At 45.1% G+C, this 20,961-nt stretch overlaps 1 protein-coding gene across 2 annotated transcripts in view; it reads left to right on the forward strand.

The window, feature by feature from the left end:
- The window catches only part of GLRB (glycine receptor beta), a 50,409-nt gene that overhangs the window by 13,909 nt on the left and 15,539 nt on the right, over positions 1–20,961 (forward strand). For both annotated transcript variants that reach the window (XM_084860279.1, XM_084860280.1), the window contains exons 3-6: positions 8,028–8,134; positions 8,895–8,962; positions 10,528–10,757; positions 12,291–12,373. In XM_084860279.1, coding sequence (XP_084716405.1) covers positions 8,028–8,134; positions 8,895–8,962; positions 10,528–10,757; positions 12,291–12,373 — 488 coding nt within the window. The remainder of the gene's footprint in view (positions 1–8,027; positions 8,135–8,894; positions 8,963–10,527; positions 10,758–12,290; positions 12,374–20,961) is intronic.

Here is a 20,961-nt window from a genome sequence, read left to right on the forward strand (position 1 = left end):
ATGTCTGAAGGATCATTCTGCCTGTGAAGCCACCTCTGCCCCTGTTAAACTCACCGATCCCAAGGAAACCTGAGACAACAGTACTGAGATCTGGTACACTGGAGGTGTCAGTATTGAGGATCAACACAATACAGATTGCCTTGACATCTAAGGGAGAAATCAGAGATTCAACTGCTCCTCCTCCTCCTGACAAGGAACAGGGCCAGCTCCATCAGCCTGCATACTTACCTCGACATCAAGAGTCTCCTGATTCCAGATCTTCAATCTATTGTACTTGGGACCATAGGATGGATTCTGCTTATGTGCCTCACCCCCAACGTTGTTTGCAGTTGCTGATGTCAGACTGGGATAGACGATGGGAGTGGTCTCTCCCTCCTCGCCCTACCTGTCAGGTTTTCCGATCCCCCCAGCACACACACTCAGGCAATCTGACACAGGATACCCAAATCAGTGAGATTTATTTATTGCAGGGAATCCCTCAGATAAAGCTTAATGGTTACACTCTTCAGAAATCACATAGCTGATGGTCAGTAGCTTTAGGCTCTATGTAATTCCAGAACAGTCCAAAGCTAAACACTACTACCATGACTGAGATCCTCAGCATGGTTTCTCTGTTGCCATCTCCATGGTTCTGAACACAAGGGAAGGGACTCTGGATTCCTGGGTAACTAACCCAGACAATCCTTTCACGGGGCTCCATCCCTGGACATGGAAAGGGAATGATTCCTGGAATGAACCCATCAGGCAATCAGGGGATAACTTCTTGAAAGGCCTAAACAACCCACACCCCTAGACAGTCCAACACTGAATCTTTTGTTGATAACTGTAGGCTACATGGCCAAGGCCCATCAAGATCAAAGGGAGGGCATACCCACTCATGCAAGGAGTTCTAGGCCACTGCTTTTGCATTGGCAACTCCATGCTGCATGAGTTCTGGCAGAGGGAAGTCCAAAAATCATGGACCAAACCCAGCCTGCTGTACACTGAGCTGACTACAAACACAGACACACAATCCACAGCAACAAGAGTTCAAGTCTATGAAAAGCCTCACAGTACTTTTCATGGGAAGTCCTTAACAATCCAAAGTTCCAGTCCATGTGCAGAGTGCCTCCAAAAGCCCAGACAATGATGGATCCAAACAGAGAAGGCTTCGGGCAATGAAGATATGTTCCTAGCAAAGGCTCTTCACCTTTGCATCAACTTAAAAGGGAAGGCATGACTGTAGGACACCCCCTCCAGACCCCTTGACAGACAAGGGCCTTTAGCCTTTCCGCAAGGCCCCTGTCTAAACAGGGCGGCACTGCTCAGCCCTCCAGCAGTGACGCTTCAACCTGAGCGACCCTTCTGCAAACCCCACCCCACCTCTGTCAGGTTCTCACAGACAGCTTCCAGCGTCTCTGCCTGCCAAGGCCAGACCAGCAGGTGGACAGGGAGAAGGGTGACTCCCACTGGCTCTGCTCTGAGAACACTGACAGAGATAAGCTCACACGGACTCTGACATTCCAGAAACCGAATAGGCCCAACCCCTTCCAGGCGACTTCTAATCAAATCCTGGCTATGACCTACAAGGCCCACTGCAGTACTGAAGCTGGGCCCTCATGCTACCTACCATGGGGATGACTGGAGGCACTGAGATCGTTTTTATGACTATATGGACTTGGACTTGCACCGTTGGAGGCCCATTCTGACTGCCACATTGTTGCGTCCTCCAGCAGAGATGTGTCATACCCACGAGAGGAAACTGACCTTGATTGGGTGGCTCAGATGCCGCCACCTTTGCCACCAATGGCTCCGCAGGCTCCAATACTTCCTCAGCCTACTGCTTCAGCATCTCCTAGGGTGTATGAGGAAGATCTCCCATCTCGTCCAGAGGCATCTCCGAACTCTGCTATGGATGACAACCAATCCGACTCTACTTCCTATTCTTCGGTGGCTCTGTTGATCTCATCACTGGATGGAGCAGTAGGATCACAGGATCCAGTTTCACCTTCAAAGGACTTGGGCCATTTCTCTGAACAGATCCTGAGAACGACACAATCTCTTGGGATAAAAACCCAGCAGCCCGTTGAAAGGCTAAAAGACCCGGTGTTTGATGTTGTTAATGTAGAGACATTTATGCCCATCATCATTCCTCTCTTGCCAACGCTGCTACAAACCATCAAACATTCATGGAAGACACCAGCGTCCATGACTCCAACTTCAAAGAGGATGGAGAGCATGTGCAGAGTGTTAGAAAAAGACTCTGAATTCCTATTTACTCATCCACACCCTAACTCTATAATTGTTGAATCAATGCAGAGTCATTCTCACAAGACTCACTCTGCCCCATTAGATAAGAAGGGACAAATACTGGACCTGACAGGCCACAGGATTTATTCATCTGCAGCATTGAGTCTTAGGGTCGCTAACTATCAAGCGACGATGGTGCAATATCAAATGTTCCTCTGGGGAAAAATTGGATCACTTTGTGACGATTTACCTGATGATCAGAGAGAACTGACCAGGGTGTTCCAGGCGGAAGTGACCAGAGTGGCGAGGCATCAGATAAACACTGCCCATCATCAGACAGATTGTGGGGCAAAGGCGATGATTGGGGCAGTCAGTCACAGAAGGCATGCCTGGCTGAGGTCAGCTGGATTGTCTCAGGAAGCCAGGTCTAGAATTGAGGATCTCCCCTTTAACGGCACAAGTTTGTTTAATGCGACTATGGATGAAGCCATGGATTCTGTCCAGAAGGCGAAAACTATGGGCAAAAAGATGGGACTTGCTCAACCTTTGGCCATGTTCAAGCTCTAATAGTGCCTAATAATAGTCTTCACAAACATGTAGGAAGAAAGCCAGACTGTGAAGCACATGGTCTTTGATGTCTATATACTAATGACCAGAGTATGGGAAACAAACAGAACGAACTTGAGCTCTTAATACAGGAGAGAAATTATGACTTCATAGAACTATGGACAGAAGTTCGCAACATTGTTCAGGAGGCAGCAACAAAAAACGTCCCAAAGAAAAAGAAAACCAAGAAGGCAAGATGTCTGTCTGCTGGGACACTGGAAGCAGCCCAAGAAAGAAGGAAAGCAAAAGGCAATAGTGATAGGGGGACATATGCCCAATTAAATGCAAAATTCCAGAGGTTAGCCAGAAGAGATAAGGAATTATTTTTAAACAAGCAATGCATGGAAGCGGAAGAAGATAATAGAATAGGAAGGACAAGAGACCTCTTCCAGAAAATTAGAAACATCGGAGGTAAATTCCAGGCAAAAATGGGTATGATCAAAAACCAAGATGGCAAGGACCTAACAGAAGCAGAAGAGATCAAGAAAAGGTGGCAAGAATATACAGAAGATCTGTATAGGAAGGATAATGATATCGGGGATAGATTTGGGTGTGGTCAGTGAGCTAGAGCCAGACATCCTGAAGAGTGAGGTTGAATGGGCCTTAAGAAGCACTGCTAATAATAAGGCAGCAGGAGATGATGGTATCCCAGCTGAACTGTTTAAAATCTTGCAAGATGATGCTGTCAAGGTGATGCATGCCATATGCCAGCAAATTTGGAAAACACAAGAATGGCCAACAGATTGGAAAAAATCAACTTTTATCCCCATACCAAAAAAGGGAAGCACCAAAGAATGTTCAAACTATTGAACAGTGTCACTGATTTCACATGCCAGTAAGGTAATGCTCAAGATCTTGCAAGGTAGACTCCAGTAATTCATGGAATGAGAATTGCCAGATGTACAAGCTGGGTTTAGAAAAGGCAGAGGAACTAGAGACCAAATTGCCAATATCCGCTGGATAATGGAGAAAGCCAGGGAGTTTCAGAAAAACATCTATTTCTGTTTTATTGACTATTCTAAAGCCTTTGACTGTGTGGATCATAACAAATTGTGGCAAGTTCTTGGTGGTATGGGGATACCAAGTTATCTTGTCTGCCTTCTGAGGAATCTGTATAATGACCAAGTACCAACGGTAAGAACAGACGGACTGGTTTAAGATTGGGAAAGGAGTACGGCAGGGTTGTATACTCTTACCCTACCTATTCAACCTGTACGCAGAACACGTCATGCAACGTGCTGGGCTTGATGAAGCCAAAGCTGGAGTTAAAATCTCTGGAAGAAACACTAACAATCTCCGATATGCAGGTGATACCACTTTGATGGCTGAAAGCAAGGAGGAGCTGAGGAACCTCATGATGAAGGTGAAAGAAGAAAGTGCAAAAGCTGGGTTGCAGTTAAACCTCAAAACAACCAAGTTTATGGCAACCAGCTGGATTGATAACTGGCAAACAGAGGGAGAAATCGTGGAGGCAATGACAGACTTTGTCTTTCTAGGTGCAAAGATTACTGCAGACGCTGACTGCAGCCAGGAAATCAGAAGACATTTACTTCTTGGGAGGACAGCAATGACAAATCTTGATAAAAAGTGAAGAGCAGAGACATCACACTGACAACAAAGGTCCGCATAGTTAAAGCAATTGTATTCCCCTTAGTAACCTATGGCTGCGAGAGCTGGACCATAAGGAAGGCTGAGCGAAGGAAGAGAGATGCTTTTGAACTGTGGTGCTGGAGGAAAATGCTGAGAGTGCCTTGGACTGCAAGAAGATCAAACCAGTCCATACTCCAGGAAATAAAGCCAGACTGCTCACTAGGGATGGGGGAGAATTTCTCCCCAAAACTTGGGGAGCCCGAGTGCCAACGCATTCGCCAACGCATTCGGCCCCCCGAAATTGGTGGGGAAATTCTCCGCCGGCCCCCCGCCCCCCCGGGATGGGACTTACCGTAGCCGAATGTCCCTCTCAGCGGCGGGTCCCGGCGGCGGTTCGGCGGCATTTCGTCGGGGGCGGGGGTGGCGGCCGGTCTCCCGACCGGCTGCCGCTGCTGCCGTTGCAAAAAGAAAAAGTAAAGTAAAAAAAAAAACACCCCCGTGATAGGCTACGTAATGATTAACGTAGCCTATCACGGCTAGATTTCCAAAGTCAGCCGTGATAGGCTATGTAAATCGTCACGTAGCCTATCACGGGTGACTGGGGGAAAAAAAAAGTGCGTACATAAATCTTTACGTAGACTACTGGGACCAAATAAGGAACGCAAATGGTGGCACCCTATGGGCGCCGCCATTTACGTACGCGCTTTTTTTTTTTTTCAAAGTCACCCGTGATAGGCTACGTGACGATTTATGTAGCCTATCACGGCTGACTTTGGAAATCTAGCCGTGATAGGCTACGTTACTCGTTACGTAGTCTATCACGGGGTTTTTTGTTTTTTTTCCCCACTTTTTCTTTCGCGGCCGGGGAGATGGGGAACGTCTCCCCGGCCTGAATTTCGGCCAGGCGAGGCAGGGTGCCTCCCCCCCACCGCGAAGCAAAGCTGCAAAAAGGTAAGTGACTTTCGTACATCCCTACTGCTCACTTGAGGGAAGGATATTCAAGGCAACACTGAAGTACTTTAGCCACAGAATGAGAAGACAGGATACCCTGGAGAAGATGCTGATGCTAGGGAAAGTGGAAGGCAAAAGGAAGAGGGGCCAACCAAGGGCAAGATGGATGGATGATATTCTGGACATGACGGACTCGACCTTGGGGGAGCTGGGGGTGGCGACGGCCAACAGGAAGCTCTGGTGTGGGCTGGTCCATGAAGTCACGAAGAGTCGGAAGTGACTGAACGAATAAACAACAACACCGAGCTGGAGCTTATCAGTAGTCCTTCAGGCTCTAGCAGTTAAGCCTTTTGAGCCTCTAGCAACAGTTGATCTTTGATTATTGTCCTGGAAGGTGGTCTTTGTAGTAGTGGTGACATCTGCCTGTCGGGCTAGTGAGTTAGCAGCCCTCAGAGTGGATGATCCTTATATGGTCTTCCACAAGGACTAGTCATGCTTCGCCCAGATCTGCACTTTTTACCGAAAGTAGTTTTGACTTTTCATGTTAACCAGAACATAATCTTACCTGCATTTTTTCAATCCCTGAAATCGGAGTTGGAGTCTAGATTGCATTCCTTGGACATTTGGAGGGCATCGGTTTTCTATAAGTCCAGGACTGAAGTTTTTTTAAAGTTCCCTAAACTTTTTGTGTGCTATGGGGACAACAAAAAGGGCCTACCAATATCATCCCAGAGACTGGCCTCTTGGGTAGTTCAAACTAGGGATGTACAAAAGTGACTTACCTTTAATGAAATTTGATTTGAGGTGGGGGGGAGGCGCTCCATCCCTCCCCCCGAAATTCTGGCCAGGGGGGGGAGGCGCTCTGTCCCTCCACCCCGAAATTCTGACCGGGAGGGGAGGCGCTCCATCCCTCCCCCCCCGAATCCTGGCCGGTCGGGTGCGCAAATGGCAGTGGCCATAGCCGCCGCCGTTTGCGTCCCTGCAGTCAGCTGTGATAGGCTACGTAAATGTTTGCATAGCCTATCACGGCTGATTTAAAAGAAAAAAAATGCACGTACGCAAATGGCGGCGCCCAGGGGCGCCACTATTTGCGTACGCGCGTTTTTTCCCCCTTTAAATCAGCTGTGATAGGCTACGTAAACATTTATGTAGCCTATCATGGTATTTTTCAAAAATCTAGCCGTGATAGGCTACGTAAATCTTTACGTAGCCTATCAGGTTTTTTTTTTTTTAACTGGAAATGGTGGTGGTGGCAGCCGGTCGGAAGACCGGCCGCCGCAGCCGCCACCGCCCAATCGCCGCTGCCACCGCCAGGAGGATTCGCCCAAGGTAAGTCCCGTCCTTGGGGGGGCGGGGGGGCAGACTGTTTCACCATCAATTTCGGGGGGCCGAATGCGCTGGCATTCGGCCTCCCTGAGATTCATGGCGAAATTCTCTGACATCCCTAGTTCAAACAATTACCCTCGCTTATCAGCTGGCAACCCTGGATCTGGATAAGGTGACAGCGCATTCTACATGAGCCATTGCAATGTCAATAGCATTTGACAGGGTTGTCTCCATTCTGGAGTTATGCCGTGTTGCGACATGGTCAACACCATCAACCTTTGAGCGGCATTATTGCCTAGATGTCAGGTCTCGAGCAAACTGTTCCTTTGGTCATGCTGTTCTTTCTTCAGTTCTATATTAGAACACCTACCCACCTTCCAGTAAGTGAACTTTTTACTCGCCCATATGTGTGATGCACAGAGACCAGGAAGAAGAAGGACAGGTTACTTACCTGTAACTGTGGTTCTTCAAATGGTCATCTGTGTGTTCACACAACCCACCCACCATCCCCACTTCGGTGTTCATGATATTATTCGTGTCTGATACCGAGGCGTTTGTTCACTGTACTCCCTTTGGTTATGAGGCCACATTTGGGTCTCATCGCACTGAGGTATAGGCAGGAACCTGCCAGGACATGCGCAATGGGACAGTGGGGGAGGGTTCCCACCAAAACTTTCTCAGCTTTACAAGTTTCCCAAATTGAGACTCCATGCAGGTGCAGAGCCCATATGTATGAATGCACAGATGATCACTCAAAGAACCACAGTTACAGGTAAGCAACCTGTCCTTTTTTAAATAGCTTTTTCAGATAACTTTTTACATTCACCAATAGTGGGTTGTAAAACACTGCTGATTAATTGAAGACAGTTAACATTTCATTCACAGTAACATATTTATCTGGCCTTCTCAGTGACATGTGCTACTATTGTTTCTGAACACTTTGATTTTGAAGATAGAAAAGAAAGACCAGGTATACTTTGAAAATGCCCATTCTGAAGGCAGAGAATCACAACTGCTCTGCATAGCCCAGCTGACTGAGCCTAATTCAAAAGCAGTTCAAGGAACAATGGCCTATGTGAGATTTGTATTCATGCAGGATCTGCTCATTTCTGTTCACAGGAAAAATGAAAAATTTTGAAAACTTTTTTTTGCTTAAGCTTTGCATGTCAGTTTCAGGAGTTTAAGAAAAAGTATGATTCTTTTGTGTACCTAAATCACTAAAGCATCAACAATTCTTTTTGTTTAATTTTAAGAGTGTGAATCAAATATACTAGATCAACTGCTTGCTTCTAACAAAAATAAACAGTGCCATTTATTTTTAACAGACAGCAATCACCCGAAGATCTTGCAAGAGTACCTGCTAATTCTACCAGCAACATCTTGAATAGGGTTCTGGTTAGTTATGATCCCAGGATAAGACCAAATTTCAAAGGTTGGTTAATGTATAATTTAATTTTGGAAGTTATTTAAAACTCTATATATTCACAACAACAGCCAGTTGGTTTTTAAAAAAATCAAAGCACATTGGGGAGGGGCTGCAATTTTGAATGGGGCAGTGATGTTGGGTGGAGGGAGGTGTAACCCTTTTCTCCATACCGTATGTCCAACCTATATGGCTGTTTTCCCAAGGCCCCTATTCCCCTCCCCAATGAAAAAAGACAAGTAACCTGTATTATGACTGTAGGCTCTGTACACTTTCCGCAGCAGGGAACAGCAGAACATAGGAAGCTGCCTTAGACTGAATCAGAACATTGGTCCATCTAGCCCAGTATTGTTGACACTGACTGGCAGGGATTAGGCAGGAGGTTTTGCAGCCCTACCTGGACATGCCAGAGATTGAACTTGGGACCTTTTGCATATAAAGCAAGTGCTCTATCACACTGAGCCATGGCCCTTCCTAGTTCTCTGTACACTCCTGACTCCAGTTACATTTTAAAATGATCTCATTTCACCAACGATCATTGCCCTTGCATTCACACGTCTACCTGGTATTCAGTCATCACATGGAATGTGGCTCTAAAAAGTGCTTCCAGTTCTTTGGCTTTCCTAACCACCACACAAGCCGAGAAATGAAACCATGTCAATTCAGTTTTTAAAATATTTTAATAAAGGTTTTAGAACACAAGGAAGAAAATGGAAATGGGATTTCTTGGCAACTTTGACACTGACTTTCTTTTATGAATATGTTTTAGGAATTCCAGTTGATGTAGCAGTCAATATTTTCATTAACAGTTTTGGATCAATACAAGAGACAACTATGGTAAGATAGATGTTTCTTGGCTATTTTATTCATTTGGATAATTTATATTCCACCTGTCCAGTAATGGCACTCAAACGATAACGATAACGATATTAAAAGAAAATACAATAAGGGCATAATCCTATGCAATGTTTAGACATTAAAAAAGTCCCGGCTGGGCAGTACTGGGAGTTGTAGTACTTTCATCTGTCTAAACATGCATACAATTGCACCCTAAGACAATCATTAACACTTAAGACATTGAGAAACAACTAAAACCTGAAGAAAAGAAACAGCATGGCAGATAATATCAGAGTCATTTTAAAACACTAAGGTTAATGAAAAGCCCACCTAAACAGGATTGTCCTCACCAGGTGGTGGAAGCTTAAAAAAAGGTGTGTGTGTGTATATATATCTCTAGATATATCCATTTGTAGAAAGGTGTGATTAAGTGGCAAAAAGGAATAAACTTGTGTTATTTTGCAAGAAAGAGTAACATCGCAATCCTAAGTGGTGTGAGCGTTGACTAACTCCAACCAGAGTGGTAGGTGGAGGGACAGTTTAGTTCTCTTGCTGTTTATTTATTTTTAATTTCCTTTCCATTGATTTTGATGAGCAGGGGGGAAAATGTCTACACCATATCAAGTGTCAGGGGAGCAAGGGGGCTTTGGATACAGTGGATCCAAGGCACCCAGATCCCATTCCTGGAACACCCTGGTTTAGACCCGACAGCCAGCAGAAGAAAGACCACCCGCAGTTCTCCTATGTCTGTTGGGCTTTCCAGAGGCTTATCACAATTTTCCAGGATGGACAAGTTACCCTGCTGGTGAGAAAAGCCAGTCAGAGAAGCTCTTCTGCCTCATCTTAGCCTCCTTCAGCCAGTCTTCAGCGTGCCATCCCTGATGTTGCTTCCCCCCCCGACTGCTGCCATTTCCTGAGCTTAATCCCTCCCCTACTGCTTTTCTTTCCACCCAGCTCAATTTTACTTCCTTGAAAAGTATCTTTCTGCTTCTGGGAGGATGCTCTAGGAGCATCAGTCAGAGGACAAAAGCCACAGAGCCTTCTGTGAGCGGCTGCCAGATCGCCTCCTGAACAAGATCTGGCAGCCAGTGTCAGAGAGCTCATTGCCCTATTAGCACAGCTGTGGTTGCTATTGCTGCTGCCAGGAGACAGAAAGTAGTACACATTTTAAAAGGAAGGGGTAGAGGAGGGTGTCTGAGGTAAAGGGAAACCAATGTACACCATAAATTAAATTACTTTTTCTAATAATTTAAAGGCCCTTGGTGGTCTCTGGAATATTAAATTTCCAAAAGTTATTACCCTTCTCCTTGGTTTGTGCATATGCATCTGGATTTATATCAATATGGTATCAATATTTTAATGGTTAGGTCGCATCATTTTGAAAGATAATCTCAAAAAATAGTTTGATCTTGCTTTAGCAATTTCCTCACATTCAGAAATGGTTGTGTGTCTATCCCATTTAGCGTAGTGGAAGTCAGATATAAATCTAAACATGTTTCTTAATTTAGGCTTTGCATGTTGTTTTCCTGCCAATCAACTATGCATTAATAATATGTTTCAAACAGGATTATAGAGTTAACATCTTCCTAAGACAAAAGTGGAATGATCCCCGACTTAAACTGCCCACTGACTGGAAAGGGTCTGAATCACTAACAGTGGATCCCACCATGTTTAAGTGTCTGTGGAAGCCAGATCTATTCTTTGCAAACGAAAAGAATGCCAACTTCCATGATGTCACTCAAGAAAATATTCTTCTGTTTATATTCCGTGATGGAGATGTCCTAGTTAGCATGAGGTACTTTTTACTTTCAACTGTAAACTTTTACTACTGACTGAGTGGATAAAAATCACTGCTTGGTTGAGTATGTGGGGCACACTTTTTCTTATAATAAAATGTGTTTAATAATCATAACAAGATGATGATACTATTGGGACATTTATCAGTAGTGAAGTAAGGTGCAGCTTTTATGTAGTCAGAAAACTTGACTGCTTCCTTGAAGGCCATGAGTTGGAATTGCTCATGGTCTCACATGGTATGGCTACCTTCAGTCTGTCATTCTGATTCTCTGAGAACATGAACCATTGGGTTTCAGAACCAATGGTCAGAAATGGAACTACCCACACCATTTACTTGTACGGTGTCATTTACATATGCAATGTAGATCTCCCTCCTCCCTGCCTTGAGTTTTATTTAATTTTGAAATCAAGTAAAAAATACAGACAATAAAACATACACACATACACAACAATACAACAAGATCACGAAAGAAATCCACTGATTATAATCCTTTGTATATCATGAATAAGCTTATGGGACAACTAGAGCCTAAAGAGAATTTCAGTGTTATGTTAAATAACAGATCCAGTGGTTGCCAGTGAGGCGGTTTGTGTGTGTGTGTGTGTGTGTGTGTGTGTATGAGAGAGAGAGAGAGAGAGAGAGAGAGGCAGAGAGAGAGGAACTTTGCATTCTTTCTGATGAGAGACAAAAGGCAGTGGAGGCATTTGACAGCTGGAGTCAGCATCATGCAGATGTGCTGACTTATTAGGAACAAAGGGGCCAGGCTTGAAGGGCAGACTGCCAATTCCACGCACACCATACCTTCACCACCAATTTGTATCTTTGCTAACGGCATTGGGTCCTCTCATCTCCATTCTGTGGTAACTTTCTCTTCCTTCCCAGTAGACCATCTCCCTGGGCTCCACTGGTTTCTAAGGGCCAAACTACATGTTATGTGAATCTCATTGTGTGTAGCTATGTGTGATAGGTTTTTTTTATTCCTGTGTAAAGTGTGGGCAGGGGGAAAGGGATGGGGCAGGGGGAAAGGAGCAGGGCAGGGGGAACCCTGGGTGGGCCAGATTTGGCCCCTGGGCCTGAGGTCTGCACCCCTGTTTTACGGGCTGAAGGAAGTCAAAGCTGATACGGCACTGGCATGGTGATCTGTGGTACTGTTTCCCATGGGCTCCTGGATCCAGAGGAGACAGCAGCAAGGAGACAGTCTAATTTGCTTGGATTCTCACTGCAGATTGGAAGGCAAGCACCACATGAAATCTGACACATTCTGAATACACATCATACCAACAGCAACAACAACAACAACAACACACCGCACTTCATTAGAATATTATTCTACATTTCTGTTTTCTCACAATATTGTAATGAAATTCTAGTAGAGGAGAAACCTATTGTGAATCTGATCATTATAGGATATGGTTTATTATACTGATTTACTACGTTAATTAACATGAAGGCAAAAAACAAACAAAAAACTCCCTTTATAACTCGGTGGCTATTTTGAATTGCTTACAAGCTTTCGGTTTATATTTCCAGGTTATCCGTTACTCTCTCATGCCCGTTGGACTTGACCTTGTTTCCTATGGATACACAGCGTTGCAAGATGCAGTTGGAGAGCTGTATGTAAAGGAGATGTGCATAAAAATAGTTGCTACTTGTGCCTAGAAACTGAACAAGAATCGGCAGTACCTAATGCTGTTTAATGTGGACTTTTTACATTTCTTCATAATAATTTCCACTGATCTCTGTCTTTTAGAATTTTCCGTATTAAAATTCTAAATTGCAGCATTGTCATTCTAAGGATTAAACCGCAGGTTATGTTAAATATGTAGCATCCATCTGCCTCTCTACTTTTTATTTGCTCACAGCCAAGAGCTGTGCAAGGCCCCGATCGGGATTGGAACTACCGTATACAGGTAGAGATGGGGGAGAATTCCATCACTGACCCCAATGAGGCTGGATTCCAAGAATCCGGCCCCATTGGGGCCCATGGCGGAACGGAGCATTCACCTCTGCCTCCCCCCGGAATCCATGTGGGTCGGCTCCCTCGTCATGTTGATCCTGTGGAGCCTGCTGCCGGCTCCACTCCACTGTTGCTACGGCCAGCCACCATTGCCGTGCTGTATTGCTGGGGTAGGGTAAGTGAGTCTCCGGATGCAAATGGAGTAGTGGGCACCATTTGCGGCTGTAAAGCTGGTAGATTGCCTAAATGCAGCCATTTACGGCTGCATTTAGGCTAATCTACCAGCTTTAAGGCTGCAAATGGCATCCACTACGCCATTTGCGTCCCTGTTTTTCCCCACGATAGGCTACGCAAATATTTGCGTAGCCTATCACGTGAACAGGGACGCAAATGGCAAATTATTTATTCATTTTATTTCAGAAAATGGCTGTGTTTGTAATCTACTCAGAGAACATCAGTTATTGGGTGGATTAGAAATGTCATAAATAAATAATAAATATTTTAAAAATACTGCTTTTCATTAAAAAAAAAATCCCAACGTGGTTCACAAGATAAAAGCATGGTAAAAGTACCACAAAACCAATCGATAAAACAGTAATAAAACAATAGAATATCTCATTAAAATAACTAGGGGTATCTGGCAATGCTAACAGGACAGGGAAGCACCCAGGCAAACAAATGTGTCTTAAGTTGTCAGTGGAAACACTCCACACTAGGAGGCCACCTGATCTCAAATGCGAGATCGTTCAACATGGCGGGTGCCACAATAGGGAAGGCTCTGCTCCATACGGTACTAGGGATGTACGAAAGTCACTTACCTTTCCGCAGATTATGTTGATGGTGGGGGGGAGGCATTCCGTCCCTCCCCCCGGAATCCTTGGCGGGGGGGGAGGTGATCCGTTCCTCCCCCCAAGAATCCTCCACGGCTGGCTGTGCTCCACAGCAGCTCCGTGGAGCAGCCAGCCAGGCCCAGGCCAGAGCCGTCCGCAACCAGATTTCCGGCCGCGGAGGGCTCCGGGTTAAAAAAAAACACGCATACGCAAATGGCGGCAGCGGCTATGGCCACCGCCATTTGCGTTCCTTATTTTTGGCCATCTTAGTCCATGTAAATATTTACGTAGACTATGACGGCAAAAATAAAGGGGAATGCAAATAGCGTAGCAGGCGCTATTTGCATCCCTTTTTGATTCACCGTTTTAATCTACGTAAATATTTATGTAGGCTAAAATGGCAAATCAAAAAGGGACGCAAATAGCGCCCGCTACGCTATTTGCGTTCCCCTTTATTTTCGCCGTCATAGTCTATGTAAATATTTACATAGACTAAGACGGCCAAAAATAAGGAACGCAAACGGCGGCGGCTGTAGCTGCCGCCATTTGCGTATGTGGGGGGTTTTTTGTTTTTGTTTTACCCAGCCATGATAGGCTATGTAAATCTTTACATAGCCTATCACGTTTTGTAAAAAACAACAATGACAAGACTGTAAATGGTGGCGGTGGCAGCCGGTTGGAAGACCAGCCACCACTGCCGCCGCCACCACCCAGAACATCCGCCCCAGGTAAGTCTCGTCCCGGGGGGGATCCGCGGGGTGGCGGGGGGGTGGCAGGTCGTTCTGCCACAGAGTTCGGGGGGACGAATGCACTGGCATTCCGCCTCACCGAGATCCATGGCGGAATTCTCTGACATCCGTATCCATACCATGGTCAAATGAACATCGGTAGACCATGGTATGGCAATCAGGGTTCCCCCTCAGAATGTAAAGACCAGGTCAGCCTACATAGTCTAAAGTGGTCCCACAGATAAATTATGAGAGGGAATCACTTGGGGGGGAAGGTTTAAACCTCCCCTCCCCATGTGTTGTGTTCCCCAATCCAGTTTGTGCCCTTGCACATTTACCTGTAAGTAAATAAAATGTAGAGAGGCAGCTGCATACACAGTTAATGTAACATGTAGTTTTACCCTAAGGTTCTGATCCTGGGTAAATACCATTGAACTCAGTGGAACTGAGTGACGGACTGGGAGCCGGGAGATCCGGGTTCTAGTCCCCACTTGGCCATGGAAGCTCACTGGGTGACTTTGGGCCAGTCACAGACTCTCAGCCCAACCTACCTCACAGGGTTGTTGTTGTGAGGATACAACGGTGAGGAGGAGGATAATGTAAGCCGCCTTGAGTTCCTTGCGAGAGGGAGAAAGGCGGGGTATAAATGCAATAAATAAATAAATAAATAAATAAATAAACTCACTGAGTAAAAGTGTATATGAATGGTCTATGTAACTCTGATCCTAAAATAATTTTCTTGAGAGCCCCATTGATTTAAGTAGAATTTAGGATCATGATGTAGTATTAGCAGTGATGCTTATGAAACCCTAATATCCTATAGCACAATCTGTTCAAAGATTGCAGATATGCAGGAAAAGACATGGCCAAGTGTGCTTTAGTCTTTTTTCTTTTCTTTTTCTCAAACAGCCATCCTGCCCCCTTCTCCAAAGTGCTTTTGAAACTGAAAGCATTGTTGGATATAATATAGTGGGTAGCTGACTGAAGTCAAAAAGTTCATTGGGGTCAGATAAGTTCCCTGTGTGAAGCTGCCTAAGCAGCTCTTTAAAAAAATCCTGACCAATATATGCGGCCTATAGTCAATCATCTTCTCTGTAGCTGACGCTTAGGCTATTCCAGCTTGTATGACCAACATTTCATTGAAAGAGGGTAGGATCCAACGGTGCCCTTACTGCTGGTTCCTGGTGCATACATGGCCCCTACCTCCGGCAGCAGCGAAGTAGAGCTTCCAGGGGCAAGCCCCGAAATGCATGGCAATGCAGCAAGTTTCTGGAGGAGGCAGGTTGTGCCTTCTGTTGTTGTTGTTGTTTATTCGGTCAGTCGCTTCCGACTCTTCGGGACTTCATGGACCAGCCCACGCCAGAGTTTCCTGTCAGCTGTCGCCACCCCCAGCTCCCCCAAGGTCGAGTCCATCACCTCCAGAATATCATCCATCCATCTTGCCCTTGGTCAGCCCCTCTTCCTTTTGCCTTCCACTTTCCCTAGCATCAGCATCTTCTCCAGGGTATCCTTCTTCTCATTATGTGGCCAAAGTACTTCAGTTTTGCCTTTAATATAGGGATGTACGAAACACCTACCTGGCTCCGCACCGGGCAATCCGCAGTGGGGGGGAGGCGCTCCATTCCTCCCCCTGGAATCCTCGAAAGGGGGGAGAGGCGATCTGGTCCTCCCCCCCAGAATCCTGCCTGGCCAGCTCCGCTCTGTGGCCAAGCCGTGGAGACGCTGGTCAGCTCCGGCCGCCCGCAGCCAGACATCCGGCTGCTGGGCAGCCCTGCAGGGACGCAAATGGCAGCTGTCGTAGCCGCCGCCATTTGCGTCCCTGTATTTAGCCGTGATAAGCTACGTAAATATTTATGTAGCCTATCACGGCAGGGGGGAAAACCCCAGCGTACGCAAATGGCGGTAGCTGTCGCCATTTGCGTATGCTGGGTTTTTTTACGTAGCCTATCACGGCAGGGGGGAAAAAACCCAGCATACGCAAATGGCGGTAGCCGCCGCCATTTGCGTATGCTGGGTTCCCCACCACCGGCCGTGATAGGTTACATAAATACTTATGTAGCTTATCATGGCCTCTGCAGGGATGCAAATGGCATTCCTGCGTTAGCCGTGATAGGCTACGTAAGTATTTACGTAGCCTATCACGTCTATGAAGAGAAGAGGTAGCGAATGGCGGCTGCAGGATGGCCGCCATTCAGAAAGCAGCGCGGATGGGAGCAGGTAAGTGCTCCATTTCGTGCGCCTTTTGTGGGGTGGGGGCGATGGGGACTTTGTCCTGTGCGCCTTTCGTGGGTTGGGGGGGTGGGGGGCTTCATTCCGCGATGGATTTCAGGGGGCTGTATGCCAGTGCATTCAGCCTCACCGAGATCCATCGCGGAATTCTCTGACATCCCTACTTTAATATCATTCCCTCAAGTGAGCAGTCTGGCTTGATTTCCTGGAGTATGGACTGGTTTGATCTTCTTGCAGTCCAAGGTACTCTCAGCATTTTCCTCCAGCACCACAGTTCAAAAGCATCTCTCTTCCTTCGCTCAGCCTTCCTTATGGTCCAGCTCTCGCAGCCATAGGTTACTACGGGGAATACCATTGCTTTAACTATGGGGACCTTTGTTGTCAGTGTGATGTCTCTGCTCTTCACTGTTTTATCAAGATTTGTCATTGCTGTCCTCCCAAGTAGTAAGTAACCGTCTTCTGATTTCCTGGCTGCAGTCGGCGTCTGCAGTAAACTTTGCACCTAGAAAGACAAAGTCTGTCACTGCCTCCACGTTTTCTCCCTCTATTTGCCAGTTATCAATCAAGCTGGTTGCCATAATCTTGGTTTTTTTGAGGTTTAACTGCAACCCAGCTTTTGCACTTTCTTCTTTCACTTTCGTCATGAGGTTCCTCAGCTCCTCCTCGCTTTCAGCCATCAAAGTGGTATCATCTGCATATCGGAGATGGTTAATGTTTCTTCCAGCAATTTTAGCTCAAGCCTTGGCCTCATCAAGCCCAGCACATCGCATGATGTGTTCTGCGTACAGGTTGAATAGGTAGGGTGAGAGTATACAACCCTGCCATACTCCTCCTTTCCCAATCTTAAACCAGTCCGTTGATCCGTGGTCTGTTCTTACCGTTCCTACTTGGTCGTTATACAGATTCCTCAGGAGGCAGACAAGATGACTTGGTATCCCCATCCCACCAAGAACTTGCCACAATTTGTTATGATCCACACAGTCAAAGGCTTTAGAATAGTCAATAAAACAGAAATAGATGTTTTTCTGAAACTCCCTGGCTTTCTCCATTATCCAGCGGATATTGGCAATTTGGTCTCTAGTTCCTCTGCCTTTTCTAAACCCAGCTTGTACATCTGGCAATTCTTGTTCCATGAATTGCTGGAGTCTACCTTGCAAGATCTTGAGCATTACCTTACTGGCATGTGAAATAAGTGCCACTGTTTGATAGTTTGAACATTCTTTGGTGCTTCCCTTTTTTGGTATGGGGATATAAGTTGATATTTTCCAATCTGTTGGAAATCACAACATTCTTGTGTTTTCCAAATTTGCTGGCATATGGCATGCATCACCTTGACAGCATCATCTTGCAAGATTTTAAACAGTTCAGCTGGGATACCATCATCTCCTGCTGCCTTGTTATTAGCAATGCTTCTTAAGGCCCATTCAATCTCACTCTTCAGGATGTCCGGCTCTAACTCACTGACCACACAGTTAAATCTATCCCCGATATCATTATCCTTCCTATACAGATCTTCCATATATTCTTGCCACCTTTTCTTGATCTCTTCTGCTTCTGTTAGGTCCTTGCCATCTTTGTTTTTGATCATACCCATTTTTGCCTGGAATTTACCTCCGATGTTTCTAATTTTCTGGAAGAGGTCTCTTGTCCTTCCTATTCTATTATCTTCTTCCGCTTCCATGCATTGCTTGTTTAAAAATAATTCCTTATCTCTTCTGGCTAACCTCTGGAATTTTGCATTTAATTGGGCATATGTCCCCCTATCACTGTTGCCTTTTGCTTTTCTTCTTTCTTGGGCTGCTTCCAGTGTCTCAGCAGACAGCCATTCTGCCTTCTTGGTTTTCTTTTTCTTTGGGACTTTTTTGTTGCCGCCTCCTGAACAATGTTGTGAACTTCTGTCCATAGTTCTTCCAGGACCCTATCTACTAAATCTAGTCCCTGAAATCTATTCTTCCCCTCCACTGCATATTCATGAGGAATATTCGTGAGCTCATATCTAACTGATCTGTGGGTCTTCCCTATTCTCTTGAGTCTGATTCTAAATTGTGCAATAAGAAGTTCGTGATCTGAACTACAGTCAGCTCCTTGTTTTTACCAACTGCGTAGATGTCCACAACCTTTGGCTACCAAGGATGATGTCAATCTGATTTCGGTGTCGACCGTCTGGTGAAGTCCATGCATAAAGTCGTATCTTAGGTTGTTGGAAGAGAGTGTTTGTTATGCACAGTGAGTTGTCTTGGCAAAATTCTATCAGCCTATGTCCTGCTTCATTTTGTTCTCCCAGACCATGCTTGCCTGTAATTCCAGGTGTCGTTTGACTACCCACCTTAGCATTCCAGTCTCCTGTAATGAAAAGAACATCTTTTTTTTGGCTTACTATCCAGTAGGTGCTGCATATCCTCATAGAACTGATCTACTTCTGCTTCTTTAGCATCTGTGGTTGGGGCATATATTTGGATCACTGTGATGTTAAATGGCTTACCCTGAATTCGAATTGTGATCATTCTGTCATTTTTTGGATTGTATCCAAGCACTGCTTTAGCCACTTTATTATTAATTATGAAGGCTCCTCCATTTCTTCTGTGGTCCTCTTGTCCACAGTAATGATCTGGTGGTCATTTGATGTGAAGTGGCCCATTCCAGTCCATTTCAGTTCACTGACACCCAAAATGTCTATATTTAATCTTGACATCTCCCCAATAATCACATCCAATTTGCCCTGGCTCATAGATCTTACATTCCAGGTTCCTATGGTGTGTTGATCTTTAGAACATCAGATTCGTCGTTCACCACCTGCACCATCGGCTGCTAGCCGTCCTTTTGGCTTTGAGCTAGCTGCGTCATCACATCTGGGGCTAGTTGAACTCATCCTCTTTTCCTCCCCAGTAGCATTTTGACCATCTTCCAACCTGGGAGTCCCATCTTCTGATGGTATACCAACATATCTCTGGTTGTACTGATCCATTTTGCCCCTGGAAGTGCTACCTTGCCACTGCTGGCGATAGGGGCCATGCGCACACTGGGAAGCAGTGATGCTCGCCGCTAGCAGTAGGGCACCATTGGATCTTACCCAGAATATTTTAGCCACATAGGCAGGCCAAACTCAGTGGCACTGTGGCAGAGTACCTGATTTGCATGCAGAAGGTCCCGGATTCAATTCCCAGCATCTCCTGGTTGGACTAGGAAGGAATCCTACCTGAAACCCTGGAAAGCCACTGTCAGTCAGTGTCAACAATACTAGGCTAGTTGGACCAATGGTTGACTCAGTTTGAGGCAGTTTCCTATGTTTCTAAGTGAACTTATTCATGGTGTAATCCTAAGCATATTTACTCAGATGTCAGTCTCACTATATTTGGTGGGGCTTACTCCCAAGTAAGTGTGCTTAGGATTAGATCTCTGGTGAAATTGATATTGCACTCTTATGTCCACTTACCTGAGAGTAAACCTTATTGAACTTAATGAGACTTACTTCTGAATAGATATATATTGGGTTATACTGTAAGGCTGCAATCCTATACACAGTTACTTGGGAGTAAGCCACATTGAACTCAGTAGGACTTAACTTTGAGTGAAAAATCTATAGGATTGAGCACTAAATTTTAATTTCACTTGATGTGTTTTATTGACACTGATTGAACTCTGAATGTTTTACACAAAGCATTTGTTATTTACTTTTAAAATTTGGCCTTTCCATTTGAAGACATGTTGAAGGCAGTATACATAACATCTTTATACAAATATTAAAACCAACTAAAACATCAAAGGCTGAATCTACACATAGCAGTTATACTGTTATCATACCATTATAACTATTGGTACACATGACAGCACTGGGCACCAACAGTTATGATAACAGTATAATTGCTATGTGTAGATTCAGCCAAACATTTCACAATAAAAAACCCAAAAGGAGCAGTTTAGAACAGACATCTTATATATATTTAAAACAACAACAGAAACCTGATTGCAACCTACCAAAGTTCTTGATAAATAAAATAGTTTTTACTGGCATCTAAAATGAATCAATGAAAGGACTGGCCAATATCCCTGAGGAGGCTGTTCTACAGTTAGGATGCTGTGATGGAGAAACCTCAGTAGAGAGGCATCTAACCTCTGAAGATGGCACCCAGAGCAACACTTAGAGAATAGAAGTTAACAAATGGGCAGGTTCATATGAGAAAAAGTGGTCCTTCAAATGCCATAGGTTGCACCCAATAGGTGCATCCATAGTCTAACAAGTCCCCTTGACCCCTTCATTTCAGTGGGTCTACTCTATGTTGGGCTAATGTTGGATACAACCCCATTTAGGGCTTTACAGGTAAAACAAAAACTTAACACTTTGAATTGTGTTTGGAAACAAACTGGAAACCAGCGAAGATATTTCAGCACCAGTGAAATATGACAGGCATGATAAGCACCCATTAATAACTAAGCGACTATTTTGTGAGACCATGGTA

Source organism: Heloderma suspectum, chromosome 5 (genome assembly GCF_057233095.1).
Source record: "Heloderma suspectum isolate Gila_16-S chromosome 5, 16-S_ref, whole genome shotgun sequence".
In the NCBI taxonomy this organism is placed as follows: domain Eukaryota; kingdom Metazoa; phylum Chordata; class Lepidosauria; order Squamata; family Helodermatidae; genus Heloderma; species Heloderma suspectum.